Genomic DNA, 20,579 nt, shown 5'->3' with positions numbered 1-20,579 from the left:
CCGAGAGGCCGAGGTCCTGTGTAAGTCCCTTTGTTAGGTAGTGAACGCTCGACAAAAAGATGCATAAATTAAAGTTATGAATGATATGAACGTTTTCTCAAGCTTTTTTCTCAAGATGTGCGAAAGAAAGAAGCATGCATGTGTTTCTAAAGTAACAACATGTAAATAACTGATTAAGGAACTCCGACCAAATTGAATTTTATATGTAAGGTGCTATAGCACAAAGTCTCAAAGTCAATTTATTATATTTTCACGACATGTTCATGTATCTTCGAAGATGTTTAATTTGAGTCTTGTAACATGTGGTATTTTAACCATAACAAAGTGAGACATACATTGTTAGGTTTACCTCGGGACTGCGTGCGGGTTGGTTTGTTTTATCAGAAGCTTGTTTTTATAACAATGTGAGGTATTGTTTTTGTTCACCTAACCCTTACCCTTAACTTACCCTAATGAGTATTTCTAAACACCTTTAACAGCTTCCACCGGTAATGTCTAACAGCACGCGTTTAAAACTCTCAATGACTCACTAAATAAGGTTAAAAGTTCTTCAGTGGCTCCCTCACATAACCAAAAACACTCTCAGTCTGAATACACTAGGCTCCCCTCTCTCACTGTTTTTTGTGAAGTTGGAATAACAATATACAAATATACACTGACTGTCCAATCACTCCCCCTAATATACCATTTATATAGAGCATAATTGTCATAAGTTTCTCTCATGAGTTATTTTATTGCATATCGCTATCGGTTCTCTCCTCTCCTCACGCTCTCTCTTCCTCCCTCAATTAGTTGTCAAAAGTCTCTCCGTAACAAGGAAGGCTCGCAAAAATAGTTAACTTATTTTTGCAAGACTTAGCTTCCGCTTACCTGTTATACGCATAATGCAGACAAAATATCCTGACGCAGTGACGATGACTCACAACAGCTCTGCATTCGAGCGTGCTAACTACAATAGATTCATGACACATCGACGCCTGGAAGTCCAGCTAACGGAATAGCCCGACACAACCATAAGTGGACAACACGGTATGGACAGCGTGAGTTTGGACAGGCGTCGACTCTACACACCTAGTGTATTGAACTCCATTCTTTTTTAAATCCAAAGTTGAAAACCCAAAACCATAAATATTTTTCTCTCTCTGAAACAAAATTTCCATTTTGTAGCCGTTACAATAGAAAACCAATCACCCGCAAATATGAGAAATCGCGGAATTAAACAAACAAACCGACACCTACGGTGCTTATACACTTAATACAATACAGATTCACTAGAAACTGCTGTATTATTGCATACAAAGTTCAGTTGTGCATGAAACAAAGCAAAATTTACTTTTTTGTACACATTATCAATAATGCGGTAGCATAGCGTTTTTTTTCTAAAATTACAATCTTATTATATAATTAGATTTGTTAGAGTTGAAAATGTAATCTTGTACTTATACACATTTTTACATCATTAAGTCAATATAAATTCCTGTTGCAGAGTCGCACTTAGAGACTGGCATCTTTGCAGCCATGTGTTACCTTCGGCAAGGGCAAAATAAAAAGCCCCTGACCTACAGAAATAGTTATACTGTTTTTATCCAGATAAAACACATTTCGAAATGCAATCTTGAAACAGTTTATAAGATAATATTTTGATAACTTACCGATGCAAATATAAGAATGTAATCAGAACTCTTCTGCATGCATGCATTTAGGGTCTTTCACATATATATAAGAAAATTAAAGGACTTCATTTGAATCAAGATAAGAACAATTTAATTGCGCGTACCTTCAAACCACTTTACCACCCTCTTCTACCGCCCCATCCTGTAAAATTTCGTTGCGCGAGGGTTTACTTCTCAAACTTAGATATGCGGAGCCTCTAAAGTGACTTGTTTGGTTGTTTCCTTGTTGGTTGTTTTTGTTGGGTTTTGTCCACATGTTTGTATAAATTATTACGTTCTAAACGAAATGTGAAAGTGAAGTGTTCTTTCTTTGATATTCACATGACGACCATAGAGTGCCTTACGTCAATTATACTTCTATAGAAATATGATATATCATGAATATGATCAGTTGAAGAAGATAAGAGCTCTTTTTGATGTTATACAGATTTTCTTATTTACATTTCTCTTTCAATTAAATGTAAACATTTATTAGACAAAGATACCATCAGTTTGCCTAAAACGGAGGTGCTTGACGCTAAATGCATTGATGGATCATCAATACTTATGGTGAACTGGTGTGATAAGAATTTCGACTGCTTAGACTTTACCGAGATGGACGCATTGTCATATGTATGAACCAAAATATGTATGAGTTTTGTACAAATTGTCGCCTCGTATATAAATGTTAGGTGTTTACTGTCTGACAACTGTGTTTTAGGCCTGACCGTGATTGGCTTTGTAAGATCCATTAAAGCAATCTAAATCAGATTTTGTTGGTTAATCATTATTGATTCCAGGAGCCACTAATGATAATTATGTCTCTTTTTATACAATCTCAAATATTGTTAATCCTTAAACATTTGTTTTCGAGAGAGTTTGTTTCCATTACTTTGACGGCGCGCTCCCGACGTTCATGCATCCCGGTACCGAATACAATTAGGTCGGTCTTATTTGCGTGTTCTAAAAATCAGCGAAAGGTGATTTTTGGGAAAACCTTCAAACTGTTTCCACAAGCTTAAACAGTTTAAAAGAAAAAAAATATCTGACGTCAAGAACTATATATCTCAGATTCTATTTCTTCTTAACTCTGTATCTCACATGTTTATCATTTGACATAAGCGAGTATAAGGGGTTATTCTTGTAGTGTTTCTTTTTAAAGTTTTCTTTTCATACGATTCAGTTGTTCATAAATAATAGCGTATCCTTTGGATGTTGATCCTCAGTAACAGATCAATACGTTAAGTGTACAACTATTCAATCCACACTAATGGTGTATTAGTTCTTTAAGCCATCAAATTACACCTCAGTCAAGAAACGGTACACAGGATGGAAAAGCATCATCCTTACCTTCTGGCACCTATATTACGTTGATACTCTTATTTAGTTGTTAACTTTAAAAACTTTTCATGATATTTTTATTTAGATCACAGTCTCACAAATTATACCAATACAATGATAAATTCTGATGTACCACGCCGGCAAAATTCCGGGGCGTATTTCCGCTGTAAAAATAGCAAAGAGTGGATATCTATGTTATGCTAAATGTGAGTACACTCGATCGTTCATGATTGCCTTGCATGCTTCGGACGAAAGTGCGTCCAAGTTGTGCCCACCGGGCAATCTTGGTATGATTTTGTCACATTTCATTAGTCAGCTAGTGTAGTTTTCTACTCGATGTTATTCCAATGAAACAGTTCTCTGTGACAATTTATAGATGGTTTATTGGTCTCATTTTTAACCACCAATAGATAATAATTCACACATATAACCTTTAAGTTTATTATTTTTCATTACAATAAATCATTTACAAAATATCTACTCTATAGCTAGTTACTTAAAAGAATTCAGTATTAACGACAATGGTTTGAGTTCCCGACTCACATCAAATTATTTGCATTTTTTATGAATATATACCTATATTTCAAATATCTGTTGATGTGTCTGCAAAATATCACGTTGACTACCTTTGCTGCTATGTTAACATCATCTCAGAAAATTTCTGTTAAATAACTTAAGAAACGAACGAGATACGGAAACATGAAAATATCTCATAGAAAATAGGAAATTTGAAATGGTGACGTCCAAAGAATTTATGGAGCAGCAATTAGTAATAAGGTTTCTTGAGTATTTCTAGATGACACCTGTTAGATTTATCAACTAATATACCAAATAGAATAGTTAACCAACATATCCCGTGCATGCGTTTGAAAAAGACATGAACGGAACCAGTGTTTTGCACTACAGAAAATAATTAATAAAAACGAATAGGAAGACCGATATGTGTCCCCTATTTCATACAGCTAAAGCAGGAGCAACGGTACCAGAAGTTCGCTTAAAGCAATAAATTAATGTATTTCATCCTAACATTGAATAGAGATCAACAACCACATAATTTAAGTGGGTTTATTGGTGTTTTATGGGTAAAGCTGCATCGTTTATGCGTTGAAAGCCACGAAGTGTATTACATAAACATAACGCTGTATTTGACACGTGCCATTATTCATATTGTTGCTGTGGTATTAATGGCTTTTTTATTGTTTGTTGATTTTTTTGTAAATATGTAAATTTGTGAAACTGTTTCCATTATATGGGTTTATAAGATATTAAAAATATCAAATTTATACCTATTTTATTTAACTTTTAAACAATCTTGTCACAGAATATTGGGACAACCCACGTAACTTATAATTTATTTTATTAATTATTAATTGTTTTATTTAAAGTATTATTTTAATATACATAACAACATATGCTTTCTGTAAATTATAATTGATATATTAGTGTTTGGTTGCTGATTATGCTCTTTTATCAAAGAAATTATTTGATTTGATGGCCTTGACTCAATACTGTAATCATTGATTTCTTCATGATTTTTGTCTCCTTTCGGACGATACAATTTGATGTATTATTCCTTTTTTAAGAACAAAAAGGAATACTTTTATTCTTTTATAAAAAAAGATGTCATTTTTACATTTTTAGGATGTGATGAAAATGAGTTTTCTTGTGACAACGGAAATTGCATAAAACTGAGTCAAGTGTGCGACTTTAAATCGGACTGTGTGGACGGCACAGATGAATTTTTTGGTCGTTAAAGCTTTTAACATTTCGAAAAAGTTATAATTGGAAAAAACCCTTTTATTATCAAAGACTTTATATTAAATACATGATTTGTAAAGGGCTTCCTGTTCAACTAAGAAAGAAGATAATGGAGGAATGGTTAAAAAAAAAATTATGGACATTTTGGGGTACATAAAATTAAAATTCTTAATGCGTTTGTATCCCCGATGAGAAAATTTAAGGTATTTATTTCCAAGGGATATTAAAGAATTCATTCTTCAGATCTAAACTTGACGGATTTTCACACTTTTCTGTGAAGAGACTGGACAATTGTTTTACTTGAATAATAAAGTCACACGGTTGTTAGTCCAGAGAGTACATATGTAAAAAGTAATTCCATTTTACATAAGAAATACACAGAAGACCCGATATTTTGTTCCAAGATATAAAGCTTTGGAGGAGGGGTTTGGTCCCGAAGATTTGCCCTTTAGGGGTCTGCATATGCGTAAAAGAGAAGATAAAAGTGAAAAAGTGTCCAATGGACTTCGAAGGGTTATTACAACCAAATAACTACTGATATTAAAATGTCTGAAAGTCACAATAACTTTATGAAAGTCTGCAAGTGTTCCAAATCAGTCACAGACAAATAAAATGGACTTTTAAGGGTTCCAAGATGTCAAAAATGTCATTATATCAACTGGGAAAAATCCTAAAAGTCAGCGTGTGCCCCAGAATAATCAGTCGCAGACCAACGAAACGGACTTCTGAGGGCTACTTGAACCTAAATTAGAAATAACAAATTTATATTGTTCATTGTCCGTTTATTATAATTATCTCGAGACAGTTGGTCGCCAAAAATATGTAAACGATCTAAAGTTATATACATGTTAATAAAAATAAATCATACATTTTCACAAAAAAAGCTTTGAATAGAAAGAAGAATTTTACATGGCAATAATGACAATAATGACATTTTTTTTTATTTAGAAGCTTTAATGAAAAAAATAGACAAATTACAGTATTAGATGTTGGCATGGGTCTACATTCCCCAGTTTTAATCACTTTCCCCGCTATGCATGGAAATTGGAAGTACATTCATTCCTCTACTCAACTTTTCCACGGCCTTCTCTTTAAAACTCCCTCATGCCCCTCTTTCACTCCACACCCACGCCTCCTCTGTTATTCTTGATGCCTCTCTCGTTCATCGTAATGCCTTTGGAAATGTTCTTTTTTGCTTCTTAGAGGCATCCTTTCGGGGTTAATTTCACTGTTTTGCTATTGTTTCCGAACAATCCTCCAGACTAAGTTAGATTTTAAAATCTAAATTTGGCTTCCACACCCAGGCTCCTCTTGGAGTTCCATTTTCCCTATTTCTGCGATAATTTTAGAAGAATCACAGACTGGCAGGAAGTTTGATGGCAAATTTTAGAAAATTGTTGGCAATTTTCTACAATCAAAGGAGCGTCCCGGAAGTTCAATATCATTTGGTCCTTGTAGACAGAATTTCTTAAGGACCTAATTTTAGGAATTTGTTGATGCCCAATAGCTTTCTGGGTTATTATAGTTAACTCAGCAGTCCCGTTGGACAATTCCACTTTATCTTCCCCTTCACGCATGTTGTACACCCGTAAAGGAAATAGTAATTTTGGGACCAAAATCCCTTCCCATTTTTATAATCTTTTGAGCAAAATATTGGGATCAAGGACCTTCATGGTCCCCGCATTGCTAAGATTAGGTTAATAAGAAAGTTGGGAAACAAAAAGTTTTATGTAGGTACTTAAAGCATACCGAAAGTCAACGTTGGAAAGTTCATTGATTGGCCGTTATTAAGTGTAAAAGCCAACCCCCAGACCTTGTTTCGAAGGTTATTCAATAACGGGTTGACTTTATTTGTTCAAACTCCATCTTGTATTGGCAACTGGATGGTCGTTGGTTCAAACCACAGAAGGGTCAACTTTTTTTTCTTCAACAATTATATATCTTACAGACCCTTTTTTGAAAGAAAATGTGTTGACTCTAAATTATACAATAATTACTGGTATTTATTGGTTCAATGATTCTAAATTTGATATAAAAAATTCAAAGACTGACATTTTTCAAAGTCTAAGAAAATCAAAACTTCGCGGTAGAAGTATTCACTATATAACAAGATTATTCAAAATACTTTTGAAAAAAAAAATACAGAAAAATAGAAATTAGCTCCTAATTTTGGTTCGTAATTCCGCGAAAACACTCTAGATAACTTCATGTTTCAAATTTTAAAGGATCCTTGTGTCAACATCAAATAAAGCTCTAGAAGATGACAGCGTTTTCATTTTTTTTTTCAAAATTATAGTATATCAAGCATTGTATTACCCTATCTTCTTTATTTTTTTGTAGTCCTTTTCTTGTTAGTATTAACAATACAATGTATTTAACACATGGTTCAATTCTTTTATTTCTGCTGTTAAATTGACTGTTTTACAATCACTTAAAGATTACCCAGAGTGTGATGATGCTGAGTTTCGTTGTGAAAATGGACAATGTATTCCAATAGACAATCGATGTAACGCTGAATACGACTGTTTCGACAATAGCGATGAAAAAGATTGTGGTTTGTATTTGACTTTGAATTCCAGTGTAAAGCAACTTTAAATATAAAATATTTTATTTCAAAATATTGTATTCCAATGTGTAACGTCCATGTTGGTATCTAAAAAGCTATATAGGTAATCATTGCAATTAACCCATTACTTCATGAGCATTTTGTGAAAAATGGCTGTTTTCATTGAAAAGTCTCCCGTTACAAGTTCAAATTGCTATAATACTATAAAAACTGCTTCAACACTAATCAAACTTGGCACAAATGTTGACTGGACCATTGTCCTTGCAACAACATGCTCAGGCTTAAATTTTCTGTTACCATGGCAACGAGGGGACATCTCAAAATTGCCAAAAATCACTATTTTTGCGTTGATTTTTTCCATCAAAATTGATTTCAAAGTGCTGCAACTTCTCAATGGATTGAGATAGAGTCAAATGCTTTTCAGCGTTGGTTACACGTTACCTTATGATCAATCTGGGGTCATTTACAGCCTCTCACAAGTCCAAAATTTTCTTGGCGATGAGGGGGACTACGCCCCCCTTCAAACCCCCCCAAAACAGAAGGGGGCACCATCCCTTCTGGCAACCCCCTGATGTATCTTTTGGTTGGGGGGCCGCGCCGAAAAAGAGGTCACTTTTTTTAACAACATTTCTCGAACAAAAACAAGTGTTTGGGGCCTAAATAAGGCATTTTTTCATCATTTGAGACAACAAAAGGGGGGGGGGTGAAAAAGGCGTTAAAAGGCGTGTATATGAAGTAATGGGTTAATGAAAGTCGGATGACAGCAACAACTTTACCTAAATTCAATTTCCAAAATGTTGCCTTATGATGAAACGTTATCTTTCTTAAACAAAAATAAATCCAAGTGACCAACGAATGAAGGTTTCAATCAATTCAGCGTGGAAGCTCCTTGTTTGGTGATTTGTATTTTTTATAGTCGTAACGTTTATCTTAATAAAAATAATAATTGAATTGATAAAACCACTGAAATTTGTATATGTAAATTTTCTTGTTCTTTCTCTTTATTAAATTAGAATGTTGGTAATCATTCAATATTATAAGGTTGTAATACATTGTTGAACGCAATACTGACTTCTATAGGACGATAGCACTGTGCTGAATGACTCTAAACGTTTTTTTTTGTCACGCCTCTTTATTTAATTTTGTCACTTCGTTCAAGGAATGAGGGTACACAGATAACAATTGATATTAAAATATGTTGATTTAAAATGGAAACGGGGCTACATGTTGTACGAGGTGCATTTGATATAGATAATTTTTGGACTCTGGAAATGAAAACGAGGATAATTTGGTAACTGATTTCTTTTGGAACATCACGTGGTTCAAACGTTGAAAGTTCATTATATTCTGTAAGTGAAATAAATGTGTGTCTATAAACTGTATTGACGAAGGTAGTCATATGAACTTAAGTAGGCTAACATTCCTACTGCCCAGCTTTTATGTTGCAAATGAATATCAAATCTTACTAAACATTCTTAGGAGTCACCTGATAGTATGCTGTTTAATTTATATATCCCTGATTACTTATAATCTCCAATTCATAAACTTTTGCAGAACATACACTTCAAAATGTGAAATTGTTGCTAAATTTTCAGAGGGGCGTAAGAAACAATTTCATACTTTTTAGAAATAAGCGTCTAAAGATTTGAGTGTAAAGACCTTTTTGTGACATGACTGATTTCTTTAATTTTTGCTGTGATTCGAAGCTTTTTATGATATTTTTTCGTTTTTTTTTTAACATTTTTAGAAGTATCGTTATTTTACATTTGATTTAAAGTAGCAAGAACGGAAAATGAGATACGACTTTTGAAACTATTTGGACATATCTGATAAATTCCACAATGACGTATCGACAAACGTCATTGTAGAACTAAGCTATTATAATGAATGATTTATACGTCTATAGTTGTGATGATACAAAATTCTGCTGCCAAGGCGACTGCAGTATTAAATAAGTTGACAATACACTAAGTACAATAGAAAAACACTTTGTATCATCATCTCTACGTTGCAGTCATTGATAAATATTTTTAAGGCATTGAACATCACAGAATTTCTGTTTTGTGGGAATCGTGAGTCCAACCACAGTGTAAATGATTTTATTCCCGGATTATTTCCTTTGATGTCTCGCAATATCTTTACTACAGCACTTGATATTTAACGCTATTACATTAAGTAAGTCGAAACAGTTTACAACTTGTGCTTTGTCACAGCGATCACTGTCCCGTCCAATGTTTGTATGCAAGTCCAGACGGTTATAAGTTTAAGATATGTTCTTTAGTACCAGAAACCTTGCTAACATTATCACAGAAGTATAGCATCTGAAACACAACATGACATCACTCAATGAAAAACATGTTCATCTGTATTTGTTTCAACAAAAGTGTAATTCAACCGTTTACTATCATTAAACCACCCATTACATTTTCTTTAGCTATATGCAACAGTAGATTTTATAAGTCTTTAGAGTGATGTATGTCATTAAAATCCCTGGAGTGAGCTTTGTCTTGTGAAAGTATTTTACATATGTATCCGAATATCAAAGTATCCGAAAGAAGCAGAGCAGATGTCTGTATTATTCTACAATGAATCACTATACTTAACCATTTAAAGAATTTTCACTAAAAAGATTTAACAAGAAAGTCATTACTAAAATACTTATACTTACATATCCGTGGTATAATTTGGTGTAAATCTGAAAATATTTGTGACAATATATTTTCGGCATGTAACGGCGCCATGTTTTTTTTTCAAATCGCTCAATATGATTAGCTAAAGTTTTACGCCTATCTGGAATTAATCAAAAATATATTTATAGGTAATACGTCTTTCTGAAATTGATATTTTTGTTATTTTTGTTCTACAAGGACATACACCATACGAATGTGTTGAGCTCTCAAAACGAACAAAATGAAACCAAACGTCAAGTTTTGACATACGCCCTCAGAAAATAAATCAACCAGTTGATATTATGCTTAAACTTAAAAAATAATGGTATATTTTATGTATTCCGTGTGTTATTAGAGTGATTTCTTGTCAGCTGAGGCTTAAAATTTTTTTTATTTATTTAAATCGAACTGAGATTGATAGTTTATAATTAATTGATAAATATCAAATACTGCCAGTTAGATAATGAATTAGATTAATCAGAAGACAGTCTCAAATACCAATACGTTTTTTGTTACATTGAAAAAGACCATTAAAAAAGTTTCTCTTGAGAAAGAATCAGAGGACTATCACCTTCAAATTTATTAACAGTATTAAAATGTGTTCACTTTTCTTAATAATAAGTTTTAATGAATATGAAGTAGACAGGCAAACTGCAGCGTCTGCAATATCTATTTTCCTGGACAAGTTTTTATATAAGGTCAACAACATTTTCTATTCATCAGTTCTAGAAAATAAAATACTTATCTATACTGTATCAAAATTAGGCTAGAATAAACTTTATTAACAGTTTTAATTAAATATTTTTGGCCGTCCAATTTAAAATTTCTCTATCAACATCTCAAAACAATTTTTTAGACATGAAATCATTCTCTCTATTTTATCACCATATCAGCATTATTTTTCTGTGTGAAGACCGTAAAATGTCGCCCCGTAAGATGTTATATTTCGGACTTTTGAAGGTCGTTTAGCACGATATTATTGATGTGCTTGTGTTACTTAAAGTTATTTCGGTTTTGTTTTTTCTACGTGGATGGTTCCTGTCTTCCTTACTTCAAAAACTGTAGAACCTACTATAAAATATGTGGCCTTCTGTTTAAATTGGTCTTTTTACAGTTTATCAATGATATGAAAGCTTTATAATCTCCCGGCATATACGTTTCTTTGTATGTACTTGCATTAACGTGTCTCATTGAAAGTTCACAACCGCATCTGCGTATGTTTCTTAAATCAAAATTTTACAAATATCATGTTTAAAGGTTCTACTTCAGCCGGCACTAGGGTGCGTATAAGGTAGTTTGCACTTTACAGTACCATCCATGAACAGACTCAATTGAGTCTGCACCATTTTCAATGTTGCTGTTTTTGGAGATTTTTGGAGTTTTTTTATTTCTTATTATTTCATTTCACTTAACTTGGTGAAGAAAATTCTTCAAAAGATGTTATTTGATATACGTATATGGTAACTTAATTTAAAACGTCAATGTATGGAATTCATATTCATAAAATATACACAATGAAAATAGTTATATTTTTTGTCCTGTCATGATATAGCAGACTGTTTCTGTTGTCCAAACAAAAGCGTTGTTTTCTAAGCGATCACACTTAAAGTGTAGTTTCTGTACATATATGGACATTTAATAATAATCAATAAAAAAACACACACACACACACGCACGCACACACGCACACTTACACATAAGAATTTTCATAAAATCTTATTGTAAACATAAAATTAAAAAATACCTTTCCCAACTTTGTAAATTTTTTAAAGTAGAAAGCAATATTTTTTTTTCTAAAATTAAAATTGGGCATTTATTGCTTAAAAATGTTTGACTCAAATGACGTAAAACTTTTCTTCTATTCTTAAATCTCTTAAATGAAAGGCATTGCTATAATTTTCTTGTGAGATGTCCTTTTAGAAAACGCATTCGGCTTCAAAACGTATTATATATTAATTTGTATTAAACAAATACAACCTCAGCGAAAAAAGGAAGCTTTTATCATGTATAATGTGTTCTTTTTTCTATTTTTCTTATTTTTTCTTAATTTTTTTTAAAAACAGAAAAAATAGTGTTTTTGCAATGAAACCTCCCATTATCTTTAAAGCAATACGAATATAAATCAAAGAAATGCAACAATATAGATATAATAACAACATGTAGATATATTGATTTGTCATGTATATGACCACGTTTAATTTTAATAGTTTAAATTATTTTTGAAACATGTCAAGAGGGGAATTCCTGCATCCTATATAGTAAAAAGTCAACAGCAATTACATTACAGCGTCCAAACTTTGTCATTACAGTGTATAGGAACATTTTGAAGTATGTGCAAGTTAAAAAATATTAAGCACTCTTACCAGGAAATTAAAAATGTTTATATTGCTTAACTTTGTAGACCTTTATCGAAAGTAACAGGTATTTACATGTTATAGTGTCATTGTTATTGCTGAAATTAACCTTTGAAAACCTTTTTTTATTATGCAGGAAAATATTATATCTCTGCTACATTGTAATAAAAAAGGCTCAATCTGAGTCTATGTAATTTTAACTAGTCCTTCATTTTACTTGCTATTTGTGTTTTAAGTAATGCATATATATATACATATTGTGAAAAAATTACTGGCTCATTATCTTGTTTTACTACAAGATTTCTGTGTGAAATCGTTTCGTTGTGCTGCTGATTACAAATGTATTCCACATCGACTGAGGTGCGATCACTATCCTGACTGTAGGGATGGCGGAGACGAAGGGTTTTGCAAAGGGAATCCTCCAACTTCTGATGACTTCAGCAGTAAATATCTTTCGATAAGGAATATCCATGCAAGTAAGCAAGCTTCTTAAATAAAGGCATTACATTACCAATACACTATGGTAAACAAGACTAACACGGAAAAGTGGCGTTCAAGGAACGCTACAAGAATTATATTTGAGTCTTAAGAATAGAGTGCCGACAAATATGCAAATATGCTCGTGTGACTGTAATAAGTTTCATTGTAAATTGCTAGTTGACAGTTTTCAAATATTCTGACAGCTTTTGTTTGAAAACCTCTTTGCTTTTTCTTAAATGAGAATCATTCCTTCAGGCGCTTTAAATGGAAAAGAGAATAAAAAGGAAACAGATTTAAAGTGAGCAAAAAGTATTTATTTTAAACTTGGCATTTTAATTAGAATAGATATGACAAGTAAGTACATACAAATTTTTAACTTCCTCGAGGCATTTTGTCTCTTGTGCATTAAGGCCTATAGTAAAGATTGTCACATAAAAACTAATTCCAATAATAGTACTTGTTTAAATAGGGACTTATGATCAACGCGCGGTTATTTGTTTTCTATCAGATAATTTTGATTGGAAAATCATGCAAAAAGGAAACGATTCTGGAAGAATCAAATTTTCAACACCGTATTCAGCTCTACAGTTTCTTTGGTGGAGTTATCATAGAAGAAAATTTGTTTTTGACGAAAGCTATTCATGTTTTTATAAGGTAAGTACATTTCTAGCAGAGTTTGACCTCTAATTGCATTTTCATTTTTTTTCGTACATTAAAAATTATAGTGATTCGATAATGATTTAAAACATATCACTGAAAAAATAAAATTGTTATTATTCTTTTAATATATCATTCTTAGATTTTTTTCTGTAAGACCTAACCAGCATTGCTTTATGCAGTTCTAAAAGAAATAAAAAGACATGCATTCATTGAAGATGGTTTCAAATATTGTTTACTATATTCAGGTACTTGTCTTGTCATTTCTTTGTTTTTCCGTATATCAAGTAAACGTTAATGTTTTATGCTTAATTTTCCTTACATTTAATAATTGTGCAAAACTATTTTAAAAATAAGAATAAGATACACATTACACAATACATGATGTCACATTACAATGCTAAACGTATCCAATATGTATCCGAGTATACTACACTTGTCATGCAGAGAGCAATGATATGCATTTTCATTTTATCCAACACTTCTGTTCAGTAATATGTATGATATGAGAGGCGATAATTTTTTTATATCAGGTTCAAGCAGATTGCAAGTACGGATTTCGAGAAGCGGCATTTGTTGACAATTACCACAATGACTTTGCATATCCGTCCTGCCACTGCACAATAGGAACTTATAAAATACATCAAACTTATCTGTATGTATTTAAATAATATTTCTGTTTTTCATGAGAAAATTAAGCTTTGGTATAATTGAATGATATTTAAGTGTTTTGCTTGTTTAGTAATAGAAATTATGTTTGAAAGACCTGGAATTGATCATTTACTTCGTCTGTCAATTATCAGTTGGAGAAATAAAGTTTCCAAAGTTGATGCCAATCATATCAGATCTAAAATATCAATTTAACTGAATTTAAAATAAAGCCAAAATACAAAATATTTTATTTAAGTTTGTTAAATGAAAAGGCTTGAAAAATATTTTTGCAAACTGATAAATTGATAGTAAGTTCGGTTAAAGCTTTAAACATGCTATTTTATGGTAATTGTGTAAGAAGCTGTAAGTTCATTGAAACACTTTCAAATGTTTACTAAGCAAAGAGTGTAAACTTTCTTGCTCATGGAAACAACGGCTTGTCCCCCTACGGCATTTGAACCCACGCGGTCTGCAATCCTTATATTACCGTATAAGTGGTTTTTTTCTGCGGTGACTTTATTTCTGTGTATTCTGCGGTCAATTTCAGCACCGCAGAAATAAAAACCGCAGAATATTTCTCCAAGTTTTGTTTTTTAACCTGTTACGATATGTGTTCTACATTATGACCTGTTTCGTCTAAAGTAATAACGACTAACTGATTATAACGGTTGGCGGGTCATCGAGTTTTGTAAAATTGCCGTCAGCTATGTATGTATCTGTGCTTATACGGATGTACTTATTGTTAATTATGCCAATTTGTGAATATTTTTTTTAAAAATCATACATGAATAAGGTGTTTGCCAGGACCACTAAATCATTCAAACCATTTTAACCCTTATACTGCTAAATAATCGTCGTATATTTTAATTGTTGTCTGATTTATTTTAAATTTATATTAATTTTCTTAAATTAATGCAACTACCAAGATATATTTTTCACACGTCATTTCACGCTGATGCATACTTTTCTATTGTTGCGCATTATATTTCTTTGCACGCAAACAATAAATTTGTTTGTAATTACTGTAAAATTTTTGGGTGATGACGATAAACAAATGCGAATGTGTACAATGCAAATACAATAGGAAGAGTAATGAGATTTAGACCATGATAATATGAGCCGCAGAATTTAAAACACGTTTTGTTCAAAGAATGTGCCGCAGAAATAAATTCCGCAGAAATAAAAACATGCTAAAATTTGGAAAAACCGCAGAATTTGGAGCCCGCAGAAAAAACCGCTTATACGGTACTCTGCATATTAATATATAATATTTTTTATCAGAAAGAATTTATACACGTGTATATACCACCAAATCGAAATGTCAGACCAATCACTGCGCTTAGCATAGCATTCGTAAATGCTCAGCCATCACAAAAATGATATTTTCAGTTTAGCTTTATATACTGTCACAAATTGCACTTCAAATTGCTACTGGCTACAAATTCACATGTATAGTGTTTGTTCTCTGTAATATATCTGTTATCTATCTTAATAAAAGTTTGTTTCTGGCTTATCTGAAAGCATGCTGATTTATGAAAGGCAATGATGTATGTTATTGGTCATGTATGTTGAGAACATGCTACATATTTCAAGAAAATCAAACTTATATTAGATATATTTAGATTTTAAGTCGTAAAACATATTCAAAATAAAGTAATAATTTACATGCTATATGTGATTAAATACGGATTTTGCAGTATTTATCACCGTTTTTTCTACTGCGTGACAAACGCACTAAGGGCTATGTTCTGAGTAATGTGACCTCTAGTTCACGTAGAGTGTAAGTGCCGTTTGCAATGTGTAAATTACTTTCTTTGTTCACTTAACAATATTTTACTTTAAATGAATTTCCATGAAAATTAGCATGAATCTGGAGGAATGCTGATTTTAAATGTAAATAGCTTCCATTTGATGACAATGTAATTTTGGGGAGTACAGAACGGGGAGGCGGTCTGTACAAGAGACAAAAGTATTTCTCGAACAATGATATTTCGGATACAATTGCTTAATTATGTATAAGTGGTATGTAGGGTCGGAAATTTAGAAAGTTCCTGTAAACACAGTATAAAAAAACAACAAAAAAAAACGTTTTATATATGTCACATGATGCTGTTAGATTCAAATTTTCAGGAATTCTCGGAGTTCTTTTAATATGGTCTCGATAACCAGATGCGATGGAAGTGAAATCACGGAATCTCAGGATGCTGTAAGAAAAATTGTCGAGGGGATAAATACCGTTGGTGGAATAGTGTATGCTATGCCAGATTTCATAGACATAGACCCTGGGCTTCCTTACTGCTCCTACGGTACCTCGGCTTTATATTTACCAGTATAAATATAAATATCTTTAAATTTCTTTGATATGATGTCTACCAATGTTCAGATTATAATATACTATGTATATTTATGATCACCTCATGGTATTTCCCATTGCTATGTCATGTTTGTTGTATTATGTTGTATTTTGGGCCGGAGGCCTATGTAACAAGAATAAATTTTACTCTTTTCTCTTTAGTATAATCTTAACAAACATTAATATTTTCGGAACCAAATACAATTTCGTTCATTTCTTTCCAAAAAGAAGTGTCGTACTATTTAGGAAGATACAATTCTTCAAAAACAACAATATCTTTTAAATGATTTTGAAATCCTTTGAAATTGTTCATACTTTATCTTTTCATGAGCATAACTCAAAAAATATTAATTTAAGAGATAAAAATTTGAAAATTCACAAATTGATACACATTTAGGAAAGTTGCAGTAATTAATCAAAGAACAGAAGTACGAACGGGCTATATATCTGTTACTATGTTTTAATCTATGTAAACAATGCAGTCGTACGATTTTAGACATATGAAACAGACTATACTGCAAAGTGAAAATTATTTAGTTAGCCACCTATATTTTTTCTATGAAAATGACAATTATTATTTTGTATCCCTGCAATGTCTCATAATTCCCTGAACAAATCTATTCTAACTAAAATAATTAAAAACGCACTTGCGAAAAATGATTTTCTCAAGAATGCCAATAGATTCCACAAATATGTGCTGCACATAAATAATAACATTTTTCGATTGTAATAAAATAAAATTTGTAATAACAAGGTAATTAAATAAGTAATATCCAGGACTGCAGCTTATTAATTGAACAAAACGATTTAGATCTATTTCACATGACTAAAACAGAAAATATACAAAAAATGACACTCGATTGTTTGAATGATGTGGTAGCTAGTTTAAGCCTTTCTCCTAGACGCTAAACACATACTGAATTGGGCAAGCAAACATACATGTACATGTGCAGAAGTATCACCGTCATCCTAAAAGCATAGCTTTCAGATTTGTATTCTTTTGTTAGTGTCATGCGAAAACTGTTGCAGGTATAACATTGTTAGTGGAAAATGTATATTCAAACATTAAAACTTTATCTCTAAAGCTGTACAACCTTTGTATTTTTAAAACGATTTAATGACACGTGAGATATCATATTGTTTATAATTTTGTTTTTGTTGTTATATTTAAGTTTCGATTCTGGTTAGATATTTTGCATTTGCATATTTCGATTTGTTTTTAGTTATTTAAATCAAATAATTTACTTTTTTATCTACAGATTACAATGCAAGCGTATTTGGTGAGTTTTTTATATGTGAACGAGACGAGATAATCATACCAGAGTCGATGATTTGTATTTATGCCGTAGATGCCAGCGGTTACATGACAGGATGTAGATCTGGAGACCATTTACAAAATTGTGGTAATGAATATATTTATCAGATAATATAAATAATATGTTCTTATTTCAAAAAATATGAAAACAAGATATTTTGTGTCCGGTTTTATTCCCGATAATTTAACCAACGTGTAAACCAGTAAGCGGAATGGACCCATCAGTCTTATTTCGGAGGGAGTAATACTGCATTATTTTGCGAAAGGGGAAGAAAATACATGATGTAAATTTGATTTTAGGGGAAAATTGAACGTTTAAGAATTTTCCTTGAGACAGGGTTAATGGGCATTGAATGGGTTTAAAATAACCACTTTTAAAGGGGAAAACCGCGATTTTCCAGTACAGAGGATAGGCGGATATAGCCGGCCGGAGACGAGGCACTTTTTAGAATTTACTATTCCAAATATGGAAGAACCCATACTGGGATTTATTTTGTGACCCAAAGTGAAAGTGCATGGTATTCTTCAAAGGACTATAAATTCTTGTATAAGCGCCATGTGTTTGCCCAGACTTTCTCTTACACAGTTTAAATAAGATTTTATATGGAATAAACACCAGTCATAGTCTTTAGTCACACGAAGTCCCTGTAAAATTCTGTCATAATACATTGTAATAATTCATTTAAATTGCGATCTCATTTTTATTATTACGTTCTCGAAAGTTATGATATAGCCTATTTCAAAGTTTAAAAATATAGCTGTTATGATTTGCACACAAAGAGGCAACCCTCTGAATTCCCTTTATCACTTTTGCCTTTTAGGGAATGAAGTAGCCAAATGAAATACCATTTGGCGTAGAAATGAAGACATTTGAACATGTTGAGTGCAATTCTTCTTGACCTTAAACTTTTTATTATCTTTTTATTTCCAATTAGGCTCATGAAATCACAAGTTTACCTCTCAAGAATCTAATTTAAATGTATTTAACAATATTTTGATAATGAATTTGGAGCAAAAATTATAAAACTATTACTGATATCTAGATTTCTTTAAAAAATAACTTGACAAATGGCCAAAGAAAATATAAGCAAATTGAGATTCATGCTAATGAAGTGTAAACAGTACATCGAAAACAAAAAGAAACTTTCTTGTAATTTAATATTGTATGGTTGGGGGGGATTTAACAAAAGACGAATATAAAGGTTACAACTGAATTGCACACAATTAATCATTGCTAAAGAAGTGAGAAACAAAAGAATGTGTTTTTTTATTTTGTACTTCTTTTTATATTTTTTTTTTTTTTTTTCAGAAAAATTTCCGTGTCCTGAAAATACAGTGAAATGTCCTGGAAGTTACTGTATCGAGCAGAGATTTCTATGTGATGGGCATATAGAATGTCCTGGAGGAGAAGACGAACAAGATTGTAGTAAGTGATCAAAATTTATAATAATTATTATAACTAAACTTAACACATATTTTTGACCAAAATCAAACTAAACGAAACGAATAAGCGCGTACGGCTGCTATAGCAGTCATTATACTTTAGCCAACATTTCATTTTTTTTCGAGGAATTTGTTGCTTTTTAGATCATTTGCGAGAATGTCGAACTGACTATTGATGTGAAAGCGACTTTTGTCTTTCGTCAAAATATTTATTTTCCAAGATCATTCATTAGAATGACGAGATGATTAGAGTATTACTGACGTTTTTTATGTTGTTGTTTTTTTTTTGTTGTTTTTCTTTTATATATATTTTGGAGAAAAAAACTCTCGTCATGTCGTCTTTCTCACGAATGATCTTGAAATATAAACATTTTTAATGGAAACACTTTGATGAGGTCAGGAAAATAATGTCTTAGAACTGAATATGCTTATTCATTTCTCTCTATTTGGTGAACAGAAATATTAGTTCATTTACTTTCCGTAGTGCACTTTTCGGGAATATAATTGCACGGCTCTGCGTGACTTTTTGCACTTCCGGTCATTTGCATTTCCTGCTTACGGGGATATACGCATAATAAGTTAAGAAGTTCTTTTGAGTTTAGCTATGAAATGATTTTTAAAATATTCTTTTTTTAAATTTTACAAAGCAATCATTAAAATCGAATCCCCGTTTCAATTTGATGTTACGTCTAGCATAAAATTTTTCAAACCCTTTACCTATTTGTTTTATGAAAAAATTTTTAAAAAGTTTTTCTGTCTACGGCGTTTTTTTCAAAAAGGGGTTGTCTGTTGTCAGGAATGATAAAAACTATGGGCCTATAGGTTTATTAAAAAAAGTATCTTGTGACGGTTAAAACTCGTTTGAATACTAATATTTTAAAAAATGTAAAACATGCTGTGTTCTTGTTAGGTAATAGATTAAGTATTTTTCTGCCGAAGGCCGTCTAAAATTGAACAATTTACAGGGAATAATGGAATAAATGTAGAAGTTTCATTGGCAGGGCCAAAACACCATTTTTGGGGAAGGGGCGTCAGCCTTTTTCTTGGGGAAATATGCGTGATTTTGGCATACTTTGGGGAAAGGGGTCTAAAATTTTAAAACCCAAATTTTAACAAAGTTTTTAAAATAAAAAAAGAAAAAGCACGGGGGAAATACTAATAAGACCAATTCACCCAAATCTTTTAAATTTTGATCTAAATTCTATGGGTTTCAAAAGACTGGGGGAATTTTTAAAAACCAAACTGGGGAAAAAGGGGCCCATTTGGATAGGGAAGAAAAGGCTATATTTGGGGCCTTTTAAAAAAGAAGGGTTTTTTGGTCCTTTTTTGGTAAATTTTAA

General features: G+C 31.9%; 1 protein-coding gene across 1 annotated transcript; it reads left to right on the top strand.

Annotated features, from left to right (window-relative positions):
• Positions 1-4,634: 4,634 nt before the first annotated feature.
• Positions 4,635-19,222, top strand: LOC132749072 (uncharacterized; the record flags this gene model as incomplete). The annotated part of the gene is made up of 8 exons (XM_060738753.1): positions 4,635-4,739; positions 7,189-7,305; positions 12,640-12,816; positions 13,329-13,474; positions 14,011-14,132; positions 16,259-16,434; positions 17,741-17,884; positions 19,106-19,222. Coding segments are annotated over exons 4-8 (685 nt in total), but the record flags the coding sequence as incomplete, so codon positions are not given.
• Positions 19,223-20,579: the final 1,357 nt, after the last annotated feature.

The sequence above is a fragment of the Ruditapes philippinarum genome, unplaced genomic scaffold (genome assembly GCF_026571515.1).
Source record: "Ruditapes philippinarum isolate M1 unplaced genomic scaffold, ASM2657151v2 ctg22074_1_1_1_1, whole genome shotgun sequence".
In the NCBI taxonomy this organism is placed as follows: domain Eukaryota; kingdom Metazoa; phylum Mollusca; class Bivalvia; order Venerida; family Veneridae; genus Ruditapes; species Ruditapes philippinarum.
Note: the sequence above shows the minus strand (reverse complement) of the source record. Positions and strands in the feature narration are given on the sequence as shown.